At 43.8% G+C, this 14,332-nt stretch overlaps 1 protein-coding gene across 21 annotated transcripts in view; it reads left to right on the forward strand.

Moving 5' to 3' along the window:
* The window catches only part of nrcama (neuronal cell adhesion molecule a), a 357,355-nt gene that overhangs the window by 247,627 nt on the left and 95,396 nt on the right, over window positions 1-14,332 (forward strand). For 15 of the 21 annotated variants that reach the window (XM_059652297.1, XM_059652290.1, XM_059652292.1 and 12 more), the window contains 3 exons: window positions 6,452-6,469; window positions 7,484-7,589; window positions 12,387-12,583. In XM_059652297.1, the coding sequence (XP_059508280.1) occupies window positions 6,452-6,469; window positions 7,484-7,589; window positions 12,387-12,583 (321 nt within the window). The remainder of the gene's footprint in view (window positions 1-6,451; window positions 6,470-7,483; window positions 7,590-12,386; window positions 12,584-14,332) is intronic. The other 6 variants (XM_059652299.1, XM_048548916.2, XM_048548918.2 and 3 more) reach the window with 1 other exon arrangement.

The raw sequence follows: 14,332 nt of genomic DNA on the forward strand, positions 1-14,332 counted from the left end.
TCGTCATTTCACTCTAGTGAAAGCTGCTGCTTAACCTGTGCATCAGCAGCACTGTACAGTAGTGAGCTGGCATAGATGTTCACACTGTTATAACAGCCAAAGCAAAACACTTCTTGAATCCATTGAATCATTGCATTGCTTCCGCATGTGTTGTTCGTTGCACCTCTACTATATCTTTCACCTCAGGATCCAGGCAGAGCTTATATCAGTACATGACTGACTTGACTTCGCGCATCTTCAGTTGTATTTTCCCCATCTTCAGCTTCAGGTTCATCTGGCAAGCTCGCTCTAGCAGTCACACTGGATTCTGATCACAGTCTGTGATGGAATCTGCTATTGTGACTCCATATAATAGATGAGCAGATTATCCACAACAGCTTCCACTGCAGGAGGATCACTGACTATTTCATGCTGTCTGTACTGATTCTCTTCCAGAGAAAATGCTAAATGGCATGCAACCATCTGTATCTCCAAAATGGTGTGCAGGATATGTTTGGAAAACTACTTCTTACGTGCAGCTTCACGTTTCAGGAATCTACCTTCCCACTGAGCATGTTTTGTCTTTGCAAGTTGTGGCGAAATTTCTACAGCGGTTGCCATTGAGTGGTGAGAACTCTCCAATGTTTAATGGAGACCCTCTAAATCCACGCATACTCTCAGCTTCCCAGCATTTTTCTCTAATAATTTGCTGCTAATTCAGTTTGTGGGAGTTATTGTTTTACTGGACCCCATCTGCTTTTCCAGCTCTTGTCTTTCAGGCCGGAGTTGAGGACAGTTGGAATTCTTCTCAGCAGATGCTGAGTTGGTCTCCCACTCTCATGTGTGTCAAAAGGTGGTTTTCTCAGAAAGACAACCAATTACTGTCAAAACCTTTTGTAATCTTCAAGGATCTGTCTGGAAGCCAAAGGCTTAGTCACTTACAATATGCCACACATCTCTTCGGATATTTTTACAGTCACCAGCCCACGCTTTAGACTTGCTTCAGCTGTGATGAGTAGATTTTGCTTCACATCAGTTATTTGGAACTCCAGACATTTGTTATTTCCATTAAGGTAGACCCTGTGCTCCGTTTAGCCTTGTGGCATGTGCATCATTCCATGACACTGTCTCAACCCTCCCTGTCAGGGCATTCTTTTCAGGTCTGTATCTTGCATTGTTGTGCACAGGTCTGAAAATCTCACGACGTTTAACATAGCGCCAGTGACTGAGTGACACTTTGCATTCACTTGATGCTCTCCTTCTGGAGTTGTCACTCTAACAACCGTAAATCTTTAGACTGATATCTCTCCAGCAGCTAGCTTTATGGTTGGCTTTGCTTCTTTCCAGCTCAACACTTAGGTGCAGAGAAATTCACCTTCTCGTAGTTAGCCACCCCTTCCTTCCAAAATATTGTTCCTCTTAAAATCATGAGGTCTGTAAGTAGGGGTAATGGTGGTTGACTTTTCCCAGGATTGCAGATTTCAAGACTAGGGGACGCATTAAGGCGAGAGGTGAGAGTAGTGAGGGGCAATTTTTTTAATGCAGAGTGTGGTTCGCATGTGGAATGAACTTCCTGAGGAAGTGGTGGATGTGGGTACAATTCCAACATTTAGTAGACATTTGGATAAATACATGAATAGGAAAGGTTTGGAGGGATTTGGGCCAGGAGCAGGCATGTGGGATTACTTTAGTTTGGGCTTATGTTCAGCATGGACTGGTTGGACTGAAGGCTCTACTTCCATGCTTTATAAGTCTACGACTATCACTCTAAGTGATATCCTCAATAATATTTATACACTCTTATCCGACCTTGATCCTGCCACTTGAGTTTCTGCAAATTTTTCTTCTTTATCATCAAACTGTTTTTATTCAGTTTGGAGTGTGTCTCCACATAATGCAAATACCAATGCTGTTCTTCCACTCATACTGTAGATTGTGATTGACAATCTTAGATCTTCTGCACATATCAATAACTATTTTAAGAGTATATTTCTCCTCCCTCAGCAAACATGATCTCATGACAGGATCTGTTAAGCTAAGACAGTCCTATTGCTGATGAGATCATTTTTTTTGTTGGAAAACTCACCAGATTCAGCTAAATGTATCAGAGTATACTGAACATACCAGCCACACAGACATATTGATGTAGAGAGTGTATCAGACATGTTGATGAGTTGTCCCTTGCCTTTTTGAGCTCTGATATTGAACACAACATTAAAATGGGGTCTCAAGCATGGTCTTCAAAGCCTGCAAACTCTCCCATTGTCTGGCTTTTTTTGTTCCTCACTGAGATGTAGATTGCTTGTGGTATTCCTCCCCGATCACTGATAGGGTTGAAACCCTTCGATGCTCAGTTTTTATTTGAATTAATCCTGTTGCTGTTTCATTGTTTTGTTATTGAAAGTGGGGGGGGAGAAAAATCAAGTTCTACCTAAGATTGCGTTTCGCTTCCACATGAACAGAGAATGGAAACTGCAGAGCTACCAGTAATTCTGAGTTGCAGTCTCTGTTGTTTTTTTTCAACTTCCTTTTTTTTTTCAGCAGCTGGCTCTCTTACATCTGGGAAGTCGCATGTCCCCAGCTGCACCAATCTGACCCCAAGTTTCTCATGTCATGTCGACAATGACTACCACATGCTACACACAAAGGCAGAGTTAGAACTCCCATGACTACGGTGAAAGACCCAGTGCATAAGGGTACAAAGCCATGCTCAAAACAGGTATCAAGACGCACCATTTGTCCTTTGGCAGATCAAGATGGCAGATGTAAACTTTTTCTTGCCACATTGTGAGCAGCTTGCAATCGCACTCTTTGGATGTCTAAGCCTGACCGCACAGTTTGAAAACATGTGCAACAACACAAGCTGTGAGATGTCCCGCTCCCTCATGTTTGCACTGTTGCTTTATGCTGAATTTGTAAATCTTAAAAGTTGACTAGGGAGAGGAAAAGCGTGCGGTATTTCAGCTCCTGATCACTATACTTGGGCCCCAGTTGGCTAAGTACACACCTCTCTTTAACACTGGCTTTGTTATTGACTGAGGTGCCATAGCCAGCGTTGGGTCCATCTAGATCAAACACTGGATTTTCAGAGCCAGATCCGGAACCTGACACCCACTTGATTCCAGTTCTCACCCCACGTACGTTTTGTAACTTCAAGTGGTCGCATCGAGCTGGAGGTGACCTTGGTGCAGCAGACAGGGACTTGTCTGCTGGATGCCAGCAGCAGAGTGTGGCAGTAGCTGTGTCGGAGACTGACACTGCCTTTGCAACGAAGTGGGGTTGCTGTTTCGAGGGCCAACAGCGTTTGTTTGGCTAAGGAGAGGAAAAAGACAGACTAGGGTCATGCATCAGTTCCTGAAAAAAGACCAAATAAATTACATAGGTAAATGATCTTTTTAAGCGCTTTCTTCCTTCCTGCCAAATCCAAAAGCTGTGCTTAATGCGCACCAGACAGCTTGGGTTTGCCAAAATAAACTTTTAAAATTCAATTTTCGATTAGAAAGCAACCTTAATACAAAGCTTGTGAGGCAGTTAATTGGAGGAGACTTTTTCCTACTCCTCCTGCCACAGTCCCTTCAAAAATTACGCATTCTTCCCAGAGGTGTCTGGATTTTGAGCTGACCTCCCGATGTGCAGTTCGCTATTCACATCCGCCCTGGGCCCTGACTTCACAGCCCTTCGAAAATGCAGCCCTCTGACAAGGTTTTGAATGGATACAGGAGTCTGCTGTTAGCAGGAGAGAAAGCAAAGGGAGAATTAGATGCTAGAGGGAGAAATTGCTTTTCAACTGTTGAAAGTTAATTTCTGCTGTTCAGAAAACCTCTCAAACGCTTGTGTACCACAGTTAAAATCTATTGCACTTCAGCTTCAGCGAGCAGACAGGGACCAACTGTTACCCATTTGAGGATCTCCTGAGTACTTTTCGATCATAGTATAGCAATGATTGTTTTCGAAAGGTGCTTTTCCCTGCAAAATTTCTGCTCATCAGAGTGAAGGGTGTTCATGTTGGTGGATGAATTACTTTTTATCACACTCACCCTTGTTCACATGCAGTATAACGTATGCAGTAGTTGCATTAATGTCCAAATGCTTTGCTTGGAAATCGTAAGAGTTCAACCCAACTTGTCCATGCCAATCAGATATCCGAAATTAATCTAGTCCCATTTGACCCGTATCCCTCTAAACCCTTCCTATCCATTTACCCATCTGAATGCCTTTAAAATATTATAATTGTACCAGTACCCACCACTTCCTCTGGCAGTTCATTCCATATGCGCACCACCCTCTGTGTGAGAAGGTTGCCCCTCAGGCCCCTTTCAAATCCTTTCCCCTTTCACCTTAAAATTATGTCCTTGGTTTTAAGCTCCCCTTCCACGGGGGAAAGACCTTGCCTGTTCACCCTAACCATGCCCCTATGTTTTTATAAATCTTTACAAGGTCACCCCTCAGCCTCCAGTGCTACAAGGGAAAATAGCCCCAGCCTATTCAGCCTCTCCCTGTAGCTCAAACCCTCTAACCCTGGCAACATCCTCATAAGTCTTTCCTGAGCCCTTTGAAGTTTGACAATATCTTTTGTCTAGCAGTGAGACCAGAACTGAACACTGTCTTCTAAATTTGGCCTCCTCAAAGCCCTGCACAGAAACATCATGACGTCCAAACTTTTATACTAAGTGCACTGACCTGATTTGCCTTTCCAAAAGACAACACCTCACACTTACCTAAATTTAAACTCCATCCACCACTCCTTGGCCTATTTGGCCTGGTCTGATCTCTGAGATCACTGTTCACCACACATACAATTTTGGTGGCATCTGCAAACTTACTAACCATATTTCTTATATTCGCATCCAAATCATTTATATAAATGACAAAAAGCAGTGAAGCATAGAGCAGCCAGTAGCTGAGCAATGAAGGATGCAGTGATGCCTTACCAAGAAAGGACCTCTTTAAAGTAGACAGAGTGGTTGGCTGAAGACATCTAGACTGCAGAGGGGAGAAATGGCAGGTCAGAGAGAAGGGAGTGCCATTGTAGACCAGAGTTGAATGAGCTGGGCAAGATTTGCAAGGCACCGTAGAATGGATACGGCTGTGGAAACTCGGAGAGCGCAATGGAATAAGGTATTTCATAATTAAGGTTGCAGATGAAAGTTTCTTCCACTTCCCTGTTCCATCAGTGTGCCTCAATGTTAAACTAACACCCTTCATGTAATGGTGCCAGTGTAACATCTTCCTATCATTCTGTAGAATCATTCCATGATCTTCCTGAGTGAGATTAATTATTCGATACTAGGATTATATGGTAGTGAAACTGAAGATCAAATTTGAATGTTTGCTGTTAAAATTCTATATATATTGCAAGACTCTACCAGCACTACGGTGAGAAATCTTTTTTGATAGTATTTATAAGAAGAATAGAAAATGGGATTTCAATGTAGAAACCTTTGAAGTGAAAAACCATCTAGTTTGGCTAATTTACTTTATAGTTTCTCCTCATTAACAAAGAGGGGATTTACTGCTGTGTTGTACTTCATTTGACATGAGAGCTATTTTGATCATTTCCTGAGGTATAGGAGGATGATGCATGGCGCTGTGATGGATGGTTTTAATTATTTACAAGCTAACTGAGTGATCAGCTTTTCTTTCATCATAAATGCAATATGTCTGGCAATTAAAGCAGGGCTGTGTGTGTCTCTCAGAGCAGCAGTTCAGAAGCAGGAAGGGCTGGGTGCAGTCCTTGTAAAGATATGTATGGCTTTGTTTGCAGTCATTATTGCAAGTGGCAGAATGTCTGTAACAATGTGAAATAATGTGCTTCAGGCCTTTTAGGAACTGATGTTTCTTTATTCATCAAAAAGAACTGTGCATAAACCATAGGGCAGTGCCAGTCCTGCATTGATGAGACAGTGTCACAGGAGTTTCATTCAGTATCGAACGTGCGCTGTTCCTGGGCTATCTGCTGGGGGAGAGGAAATGGAGTTGAGTGTGCCGATGGCTTAAGGCGCAGAGATAACTTTAAGTTGGTGGCTGCCCAGTGTTAGCTGGATGATGGAGAGACAGAGCCTGTTGACACACACCTAGTACAGAATAATTGCATGCAAAATAACTGTAGACAAAAACAAAAGCATTTCCTGCTGTCGTCCAACTCTTGCTTTTTAAAAAAAAGCACAAGATTTTATTGTGGGATCCGTTAAATTCCAAGCTTGCCTTAACCAGGAATTTTTCCTCAGTTTCTTGCACTGACACAAAATGCAAAACAGGGTGATTTTTTTCCAAAGTAACCATGTTAGTCAACCAACTTACTTTTTGCTCATTAACCTTGAGTAGGAACCAAGCCATATCCAAAAGGATTGACGTGACTTATGCGTTAAGTATATGACAGCAACTTTTTTCATACTGACAGTGTGTTTTCTTCCCCTTTTTTCCGCAAACCTGTTCTGTTTACCCTTTCATTTGCTGATTCTGGGGATTAAAGCAAAAATTCTGGATGAACGTAAGTTGGTGTCCTGTAAGGTGCCTGGCGAAAGCCTCAGAGTGTTTTCCTTTCAGTTTGACGTATTGTATTTGTTTGCCATTTTTAATGCCTGAGTCAGCCTTGCCCAGGGTGGTCATTGCATGTGCATTGCTCCTTTGTGTGTTTTTTTTTTGCTGTGACTGTGTGGTAACGGTGTGTTGCAACAATTCACTGCTTGTGTTGTTGAATCGTGTTTGCACGTCCGCTGGGACTTGGTTCAGCCAATGACTGCTTGCCAGGTCAAGCCAGAATCTAGCAAGATGCTCCAACAGTATTGGAGTCCACTGAAACTGTGAGGTTCTGCCGTTCCTCTGTTACTGATCCCCTACTGGTTGCTGCTGCCGCCCTATTTTCTCAGCCACGCTGTCCATTTTTTGACCATCCAGAATGAAAACATGCAGAGAGTGGTGGGCCTGTGGAATTCATTGCCGCGGAGCGCAGTGGAAGCCGGGACGTTAGATGTCTTCAAGGCAGAGATCGATAAATTCTTGATCTCACAAGGAATCAAGGGCTACGGGGAGAGTGCAGGGAAGTGGAGTTGAAATGCCCATCAGCCATGTTTAAATGGCCGAGTGGACTTGATGGGCCAAATGGCCTTACTTCCACTCCTATGTCTTATGGCCTTAAAATTTGGAATCAAAATCCGCCTTAATCACATGGCTATTGTGTCTGAAGAATTCCAGGAGGGGATTGAGACTCTTCCTTCCCTCTGCCACTCCAGGGGCTTGGTAACCCCTGTGAAATTGCTCGACTTCTGAGGTTTGTGCGGGGAAGCGGAGAGACAAGGCCTGCCCCTCAAGAACAAGCTGGTGGAAAGCTGAACGCTCCCAGTTTTGCTCAGGGTCATGTAGCTTGAAGGATTCTCATTGACGTGGCAAATTGGCTTGAACAGAACATCGGAGTGTTGCGTTTAAAACTGCTGCTGCCCTGTTAATGGTTGAATATCATTTTAATTCGTGGTCTCCCACTCTGCTTTTTTTTTTTCCCATCCAGTGCCGCAACCCCCTACAATCACCCACCAGTCTCCAAAGGATTACATAATCGATCCAAGGGATAACATACTGATCCAGTGTGAGGCAAAAGGGAAACCAGCTCCGAGGTTTGTATTGCTCGTCAGGATCACCAATTATCTCACAGGAGATGTTGAAATCAGAATGAGCGGGTATAGGAATTCACAAGCTCAGAGCATGCGTCACATTGTTTACTGATGCCTCTGTCACGCTCAGGCTTCAACAATTCCTCCTTATCTCATATGTACTCGATCCTTCTGTTCTTGGTTTTGTTGAACATTTCTCCTAAGTTTTTCGTGGCCAATATCACCCTCACCCAGCCCTGAATCGGTGCCATCGGACACAAATGAACATAGAACATAGAACGATACAGCGCGGAACAGGCCCATCCCTAAATGAACATAGAACATAGAACGATACAGCGCAGAACAGGCCCATCCCTAAATGAACATAGAACATAGAACGATACAGCGCAGAACAGGCCCATCCCTAAATGAACATAGAACATAGAACGATACAGCGCGGAACAGGCCCATCCCTAAATGAACATAGAACATAGAACGATACAGCGCGGAACAGGCCCATCCCTAAATGAACATAGAACATAGAACGATACAGCGCGGAACAGGCCCATCCCTAAATGAACATAGAACATAGAACGATACAGCGCGGAACAGGCCCATCCCTAAATGAACATAGAACATAGAACGATACAGCGCGGAACAGGCCCATCCCTAAATGAACATAGAACATAGAACGATACAGCGCGGAACAGGCCCATCCCTAAATGAACATAGAACATAGAACGATACAGCGCGGAACAGGCCCATCCCTAAATGAAGTTGTCACTATTCACCCCATTGCCCATTGGCGCAAGTCTGCCTTTTGAAAACAGGTTGAAATGTTCAGTTACGTAACAGTCATTGACTTGTTCTGAAGTACATTGTGTATGAGGGCAGAAAAAAACCCATGCTGGAAGTCAGAAATAGCCAGAAGAACTCAACAGGCCTGATGGCATCTGTGGAGAGAAATCAGAGCTAACGCTTCAGGTCCTTCTTCAGGGCTTATTGTGTATGATGAGCTGTGAGGGATTCTGAATAATTTATCAAGGTGCGGGATAAATTGCGGGCCTTGAGATTGTAAGGACCGTCCTCAATATTGTTTGTCCCTTGATGTTTTGAACTCCTTGAAGTCAACACTCATCACAATATTTCTCATTGTAGCCTTGCTTTGCTTAGGACCTTCAAACTATTGCATGCTATAGACCAGACCAAACCCCCTCAAGCCCAGTCTATAACTTTTTCTTATTTTAAGGGCAAGGGCCGAGGTTGCATTCCAGATGTAATTTCATTGATCAAACTACCAGTCTTGAAGCACAGCATACTTTATTCAAACACTATAGTTAAAATACAACAAAAGAAAGAATAAATTAGTATAACAACTATTGAAAAACTGAACAGAATGATCAATCATTTAACTGCTGAACAGTAACTGTTCCAATGTAGCAACATGCCACAAACACGACCTTGGTAAAGGTAAATTTAGTGAAATAGATTGTCTCATTTGCAATTCTAGTAGCAGGTAGAGAACCCCCAGCTGTAGCTATAACATAGTGAAGAAAAGCGTGCTTCTGCATCCCGCTTCAAGATCCCAGCAGCAACTGCTGCTGAAAAACTAAATTAAAATCTGTGGGAGCTTGACCCCACCCATTGAGGCTGCTTCTATTGTTTCAACCTTAAAAGAGAATCCAAGGCCTCACAAACTGTTTCCTTTATTGGATTCCAATAGACATCTCTGCGCCTATATCTTAAAACCTCTGCACAAAAAGCAAACAGGGAAAAATATACCCCAAAAGACAAAGTACCATCGGAGGAATGCCTTACCCTCAGTCAAGTTTTATACCAGCTCTTGACTATTTTTGGAAGGCTTTAAACTATCTTGGCAAGGATGTGGGAAACCAAGAGAGAAACGTAGATGTGACTGTCAAAGTTTCAAAATACTCGGACTAATTCTTCTTGCTTAAAATTGACAAGGAAACAGGGCCAGCTGAGATACACCTAAGGATTTTGAAAGAAGTGAGGGTAGAAATTTCAGGGGCACTGGCCATACTTTGTCTGACCTGGATTCAGGCAAGGTGCCAGAAGACTGGAGAATTGTAAACACTATGGCCCTGTTCGATAAAGCTTATGAGAATTGGCCCAGAAATTACAGACCAGTCAGCCTAACTTGAGTTGTGGGGAAGCTTCTTAAAAAGTTGTTCAGGATAGAATGAATAGGCAAGTGGAAAAAAGTGGGTTGATTAAGAGGAGTCAGCATGGATTTTAGAAGGGGAAATCATGTTTAACTGACTTGCTGGAGCTTTTGAAGAGGTGACAGCCTTCGTGAGGTTAATGCCATTGAAATGATGTAAGTGGATTTCCACAAAGCGTTTGATATTTCACCACGCTGAGTAAAGTTATCAGCCCTGGTATAAAAGTAGATTCAAATTGGCTGAGTGATAGAAAACAGAGATGAATTGTCAAGTCATACTTTTTGGTTTGCAGGAAGGTGTGCAGTGGAGGTTCCCAGTGATAGGTATTGGGGCCTTTACTTTTCCTGATATGAATTCATGACCTGGCTGTCATTGTGTGGGGGACAGTTTCACAGTTGACAGATGACAAATTTTAAAGAATTGTAGTCTGTGAGGAGGCAAGAGTCAAAGTCCAAAAGGCCACGGCCTAGTTGGTTGAGTGGGCAGATATATGGTAGATGAGTTTCAATGCAGAGAAATATGAGCTGATGCACTTTGGTTGGCAGAACATTGAAAGACAATGTACAACAGGGGCTATAATTCTGAAGGGTGTGCAGGAGTAGAAGGACCTGGGTGCAGATGTGCACAGATCATTGGAAGTGGCAGGACACGTGGAAGGGGCGGTTAATAAAGCTGACAGCATCTTTGGCTTCACCAGCTTCAAAATCTCCCCTTCCCCCACCGCATCCCTAAACCAGCCCAGTTCGTCCCCTCCCCCCACTGCACCACACAACCAGCCCGGCTCTTCCCCTCCACCCACTGCATCCCAAAACCAGTCCAACCTGTCTCTGCCTCCCTAACCTATTCTTCCTCTCACCCATCCCTTCCTCCCACCCCAAGCCGCACCTCCATCTCCTACCTACGAACCTCATCCCACCTCCTTGACCTGTCCGTCTTCCCTGGACTGACCTATCCCCTCCCTACCTCCCCACCTATACTCTCCTCTCCACCTATCTTCTTTTCTCTCCATCTTCGGTCCGCCTCCCCCTCTCTCCCTATTTATTCCAGAACCCTCACCCCATCCCCGTCTCTGATGAAGGGTCTGGGCCCGAAACGTCAGCTTTTGTGCTCCTGAGATGCTGCTGGGCCTGCTGTGTTCATCCAGCCTCACATTTTATTATCTTGGATTCTCCAGCATCTGCAGTTCCCATTATCACAGCATCTTTGGCTTTATTATTAGAGGCATAGAGCACAAGAACAAGGAGGTGAAGTTGAACTTGTACAAGACACTTGCTAGACCTCAGCTGTTGCGTCCATTTGTGGGTGCCACGTTATGGAAAAGGTGGGAATGCATTGCAGAGAGTGCAGAAGTGATTCACAAGAATGGCCCCAGGAATGAGAAACTTCAGGAATGGGGTTAGATTGTAGAAGTTGGAACTGTTTTCCTTGGAGAGGAGGAGGATGAGAGGACATTTGATGGAGGTATCAAACATCACGATTGGGCTAGACAGTGGAGATGGTGAGAAGCTGTTATTGCTCGTAAAAGGAATGAGAATGAGAAGTCTTGGATTTGAAACGATGTGCAAAAGGAGCAAGGGTGATGTGAGAAAAAGCCTTCTTCACACAACAAGTAGTTAGGGTATGAGATGAAGGATGTGAAAAATGGTGAAGGCATGTTCAATGGAGGCAAGATCAATTCAAGAGGACATTGAGTGCTTCAAATAGTGTGCGAGGCTAAGGGGGATAAAGCAGGAGATTGGCACTAGGTAAGGATGCTGATTTGAAGAGCCAGTGCAAGAACAAAGAGACAAATAACTACCACCTGCTTTGTAACAATAATGTGATTTCCTGATTTCCCCCCTTTTGCTATTCTTTCCCATTGTGCCCTGTGTTATGGGTCAGGGATTTTTTTTTGAATTGTTTCAGGTGACATTGCTTTCAGGGTATCCTGCAGTGCCCGTCTGGTTTTATCATTGTGCATTTTATGTCCTGGTTTTGCAATTAGTGTAGTCTAATTGGATGTATTTTTCCCCAAGGTATTTGTGTATTTTGTGACCTTGTTAAGTATTGAATACTGCCATTTCTTTGTGTTGGAAGAGGTCAAAGTTGAAGAATCTTGGCCTTCTCCTTTCCCATTATTGTGTTTTCCTGTCCTTGGCATTCAAATCCAAATTGTGCCCGAGACTGGTTCTGTTAATTAGGAAGTTATCTCAGTTTAAACTCATTATGAATGGACTTGGGCATTCATATTGGGTTCCTGCCTGGGCACAGTGGGCTGAATGGCCTCCTTTTGAGTCGTAATAATTCAGTGACCCTGTTACCTAAGAATCAGAAGCTAAACTTTCCTGAGGTTGGTCAAGGGAGAAAGTTCAGTGAAGTAAACAGGGCAATTTCCTCCAGTCTCGGCCCAAAGACCATCATGTCTCCCATAGTGACAGCATTGTTTTCATACTGAAATTTTGGAGTGGGGAGTGACTCTACAGCTTTATAATTCAAAGTTCCTAATGTGACCCATTCTTTCATATTCTAATAAAAATGAGAGCATGAAACTTTGAACCATATGATGTGAATGCAGGAATTTGTAGAAATTTTCTCCAAGAACCTGGCATTTTGGGGATCTGCTTTTGTTTTCTAATTGCACGGCACCTTTCTGTAGGTTTTCCTGGACCCGCAATGGAACCCATTTCAACCTGGACAAAGACCCGCGAGTGACAATGAAGCCAAACTCAGGGACACTACACATTAACATAGTGGGTGGCGGGAAAGCAGAAACTTACGAAGGAGAGTATCAATGCACAGCAATGAATGACCGTGGCACAGCCCTGTCCAACAAAATTGTCATCCGGCAATCCAGTGAGTAAATGTGTTGCTTAACTATTATTGCTTTGATCCATATGTTTAATTGAATCTCAGCGACTGTAAGGAGCTGATATCCACACTGAAAATTGTTGTGCCCAAAAGCAATGACTTTGCACTGACCAATGAAGTTGCAATGTATAATGACAACAGCAAACACAGAATCCAGAATGTATGTGTGTGACCCTATGATATCAGAGCTATGTGTCAGTTAGTGTTGTAAATAAACTCCAAGTCATCTGTCTCATCAAGAACATTCAATTAAAGGAAAGTAACGTGGGGAAATGGAAGCTAATTTATTTTTGCAGGAAGAATAGAGGAGCTGAATATTAAGTAAATGGAGAATAGCTGCAAAAAGCTACAGAGTAGAGGGATTTGGGAGCCCTCACCCATCAATCACAGAAAGCCAGCACATAAGTTCAGTGGGTACTGGGGAAGGTAAATGGAATGTTGGCCTTGCTTCAAAGGGAATGGAATATCAAAGTTAAGGAGGTTTTGCTAAAACTATACAAGGTGCCAGTCAGACCACAGATGGAATACTGTGAACAGTTTGGGGCCCCTTATCTAAGGAACAATACGCAGGCCTTGAGGTGTAGTGATTGGAACCAGGGCCAGTGACTATGTGATCCTCGATGGGGGTTGTTAACCTGGGCCAATCAGGGAGAAACAAACAGGAAATTGAGAATCTTCTCAGTCTAGGGGCTGGCCTTGAGCCACCTCTCTCTAGGCAGGTACTCTACCAGAGGTACTTCCCCCTAGAAGTGTCTGTTCTGATTTTAAGCTTTGTAGACACCCTTCCTATCACCACTGACAGCATCCGACTGTGGACACCAGAAATATCCTGTCCTAGTGAAACTAAAACAGCTGGTACTGATGGCGGAAATAGGAGGGTTATCACAACCAGGATTGAAACCTTTCTAGATCTGGGAAAACTGGATCACCACGGAGAACAACATCTAACTGTGGGGAGCAAGAGTAATTTTCCCAAGGAAAGGTCGCCACCAAATACTGTCTGAACTCCAGGGTTGCCCATGGGTTTCCAAAAAGAAGATGTCGGCAAGAAGCTATGTCTGCTGGCAAGGATTGAATGCTGACATAGCTGTGTTGATGGGACAGTGCCCAGAGTGTCAACAGGGAGAAACGTCACTGCCGGTGGCACCCCCACATTCTTGGGAATGGCTGGGTAAACCCCAGATGTGGTTACACATCGACTGTACAGGTCTTTTCATGGGCACATGTCCCCGGATTTAAAGGGGGAGGGATGTAGTGTTTGGAACCAGGTCTCGATGGATCTGATTGACTGACATCCTTGATTGGTCCAGATTAACAACCCCAATCAGGGAGCCCTGGCTGACAGATATGAACAGGAGATTCAGAAGATCTCCTCAGTCTAGGGTGTGACTTTGAGCTAGCTGGTTAGAGCCCATATGCTATGCTCATGTGTACAAAGGGCGACTTGGTGACTCAGTGTCTGCCCCTGTGCACTTATTTCAGGAAACAACCCAGAAAAGGTGGCACAACTGTACCTGCACATTGCAGTTACGGTGGGGCTGTCTGATGAGGAGACGTTGAGTAGATTGGGCCTGTACTTGTTGGGGTTTACAAAAACAAGGGGTAACTTTACTCAAACATAAAGGTTTCCTAGAGGACTTGACAGGATAGATTCAGAGAGGTTGTTTTCCCTCCTGTGAGAGAGTCTAGTATCAGAGGGCATAATCTTATTGAAGACAGGTGAGGAGAAATTTC

The sequence above is a fragment of the Stegostoma tigrinum genome, chromosome 18, assembly GCF_030684315.1.
Source record: "Stegostoma tigrinum isolate sSteTig4 chromosome 18, sSteTig4.hap1, whole genome shotgun sequence".
In the NCBI taxonomy this organism is placed as follows: Eukaryota; Metazoa; Chordata; class Chondrichthyes; order Orectolobiformes; family Stegostomatidae; genus Stegostoma; species Stegostoma tigrinum.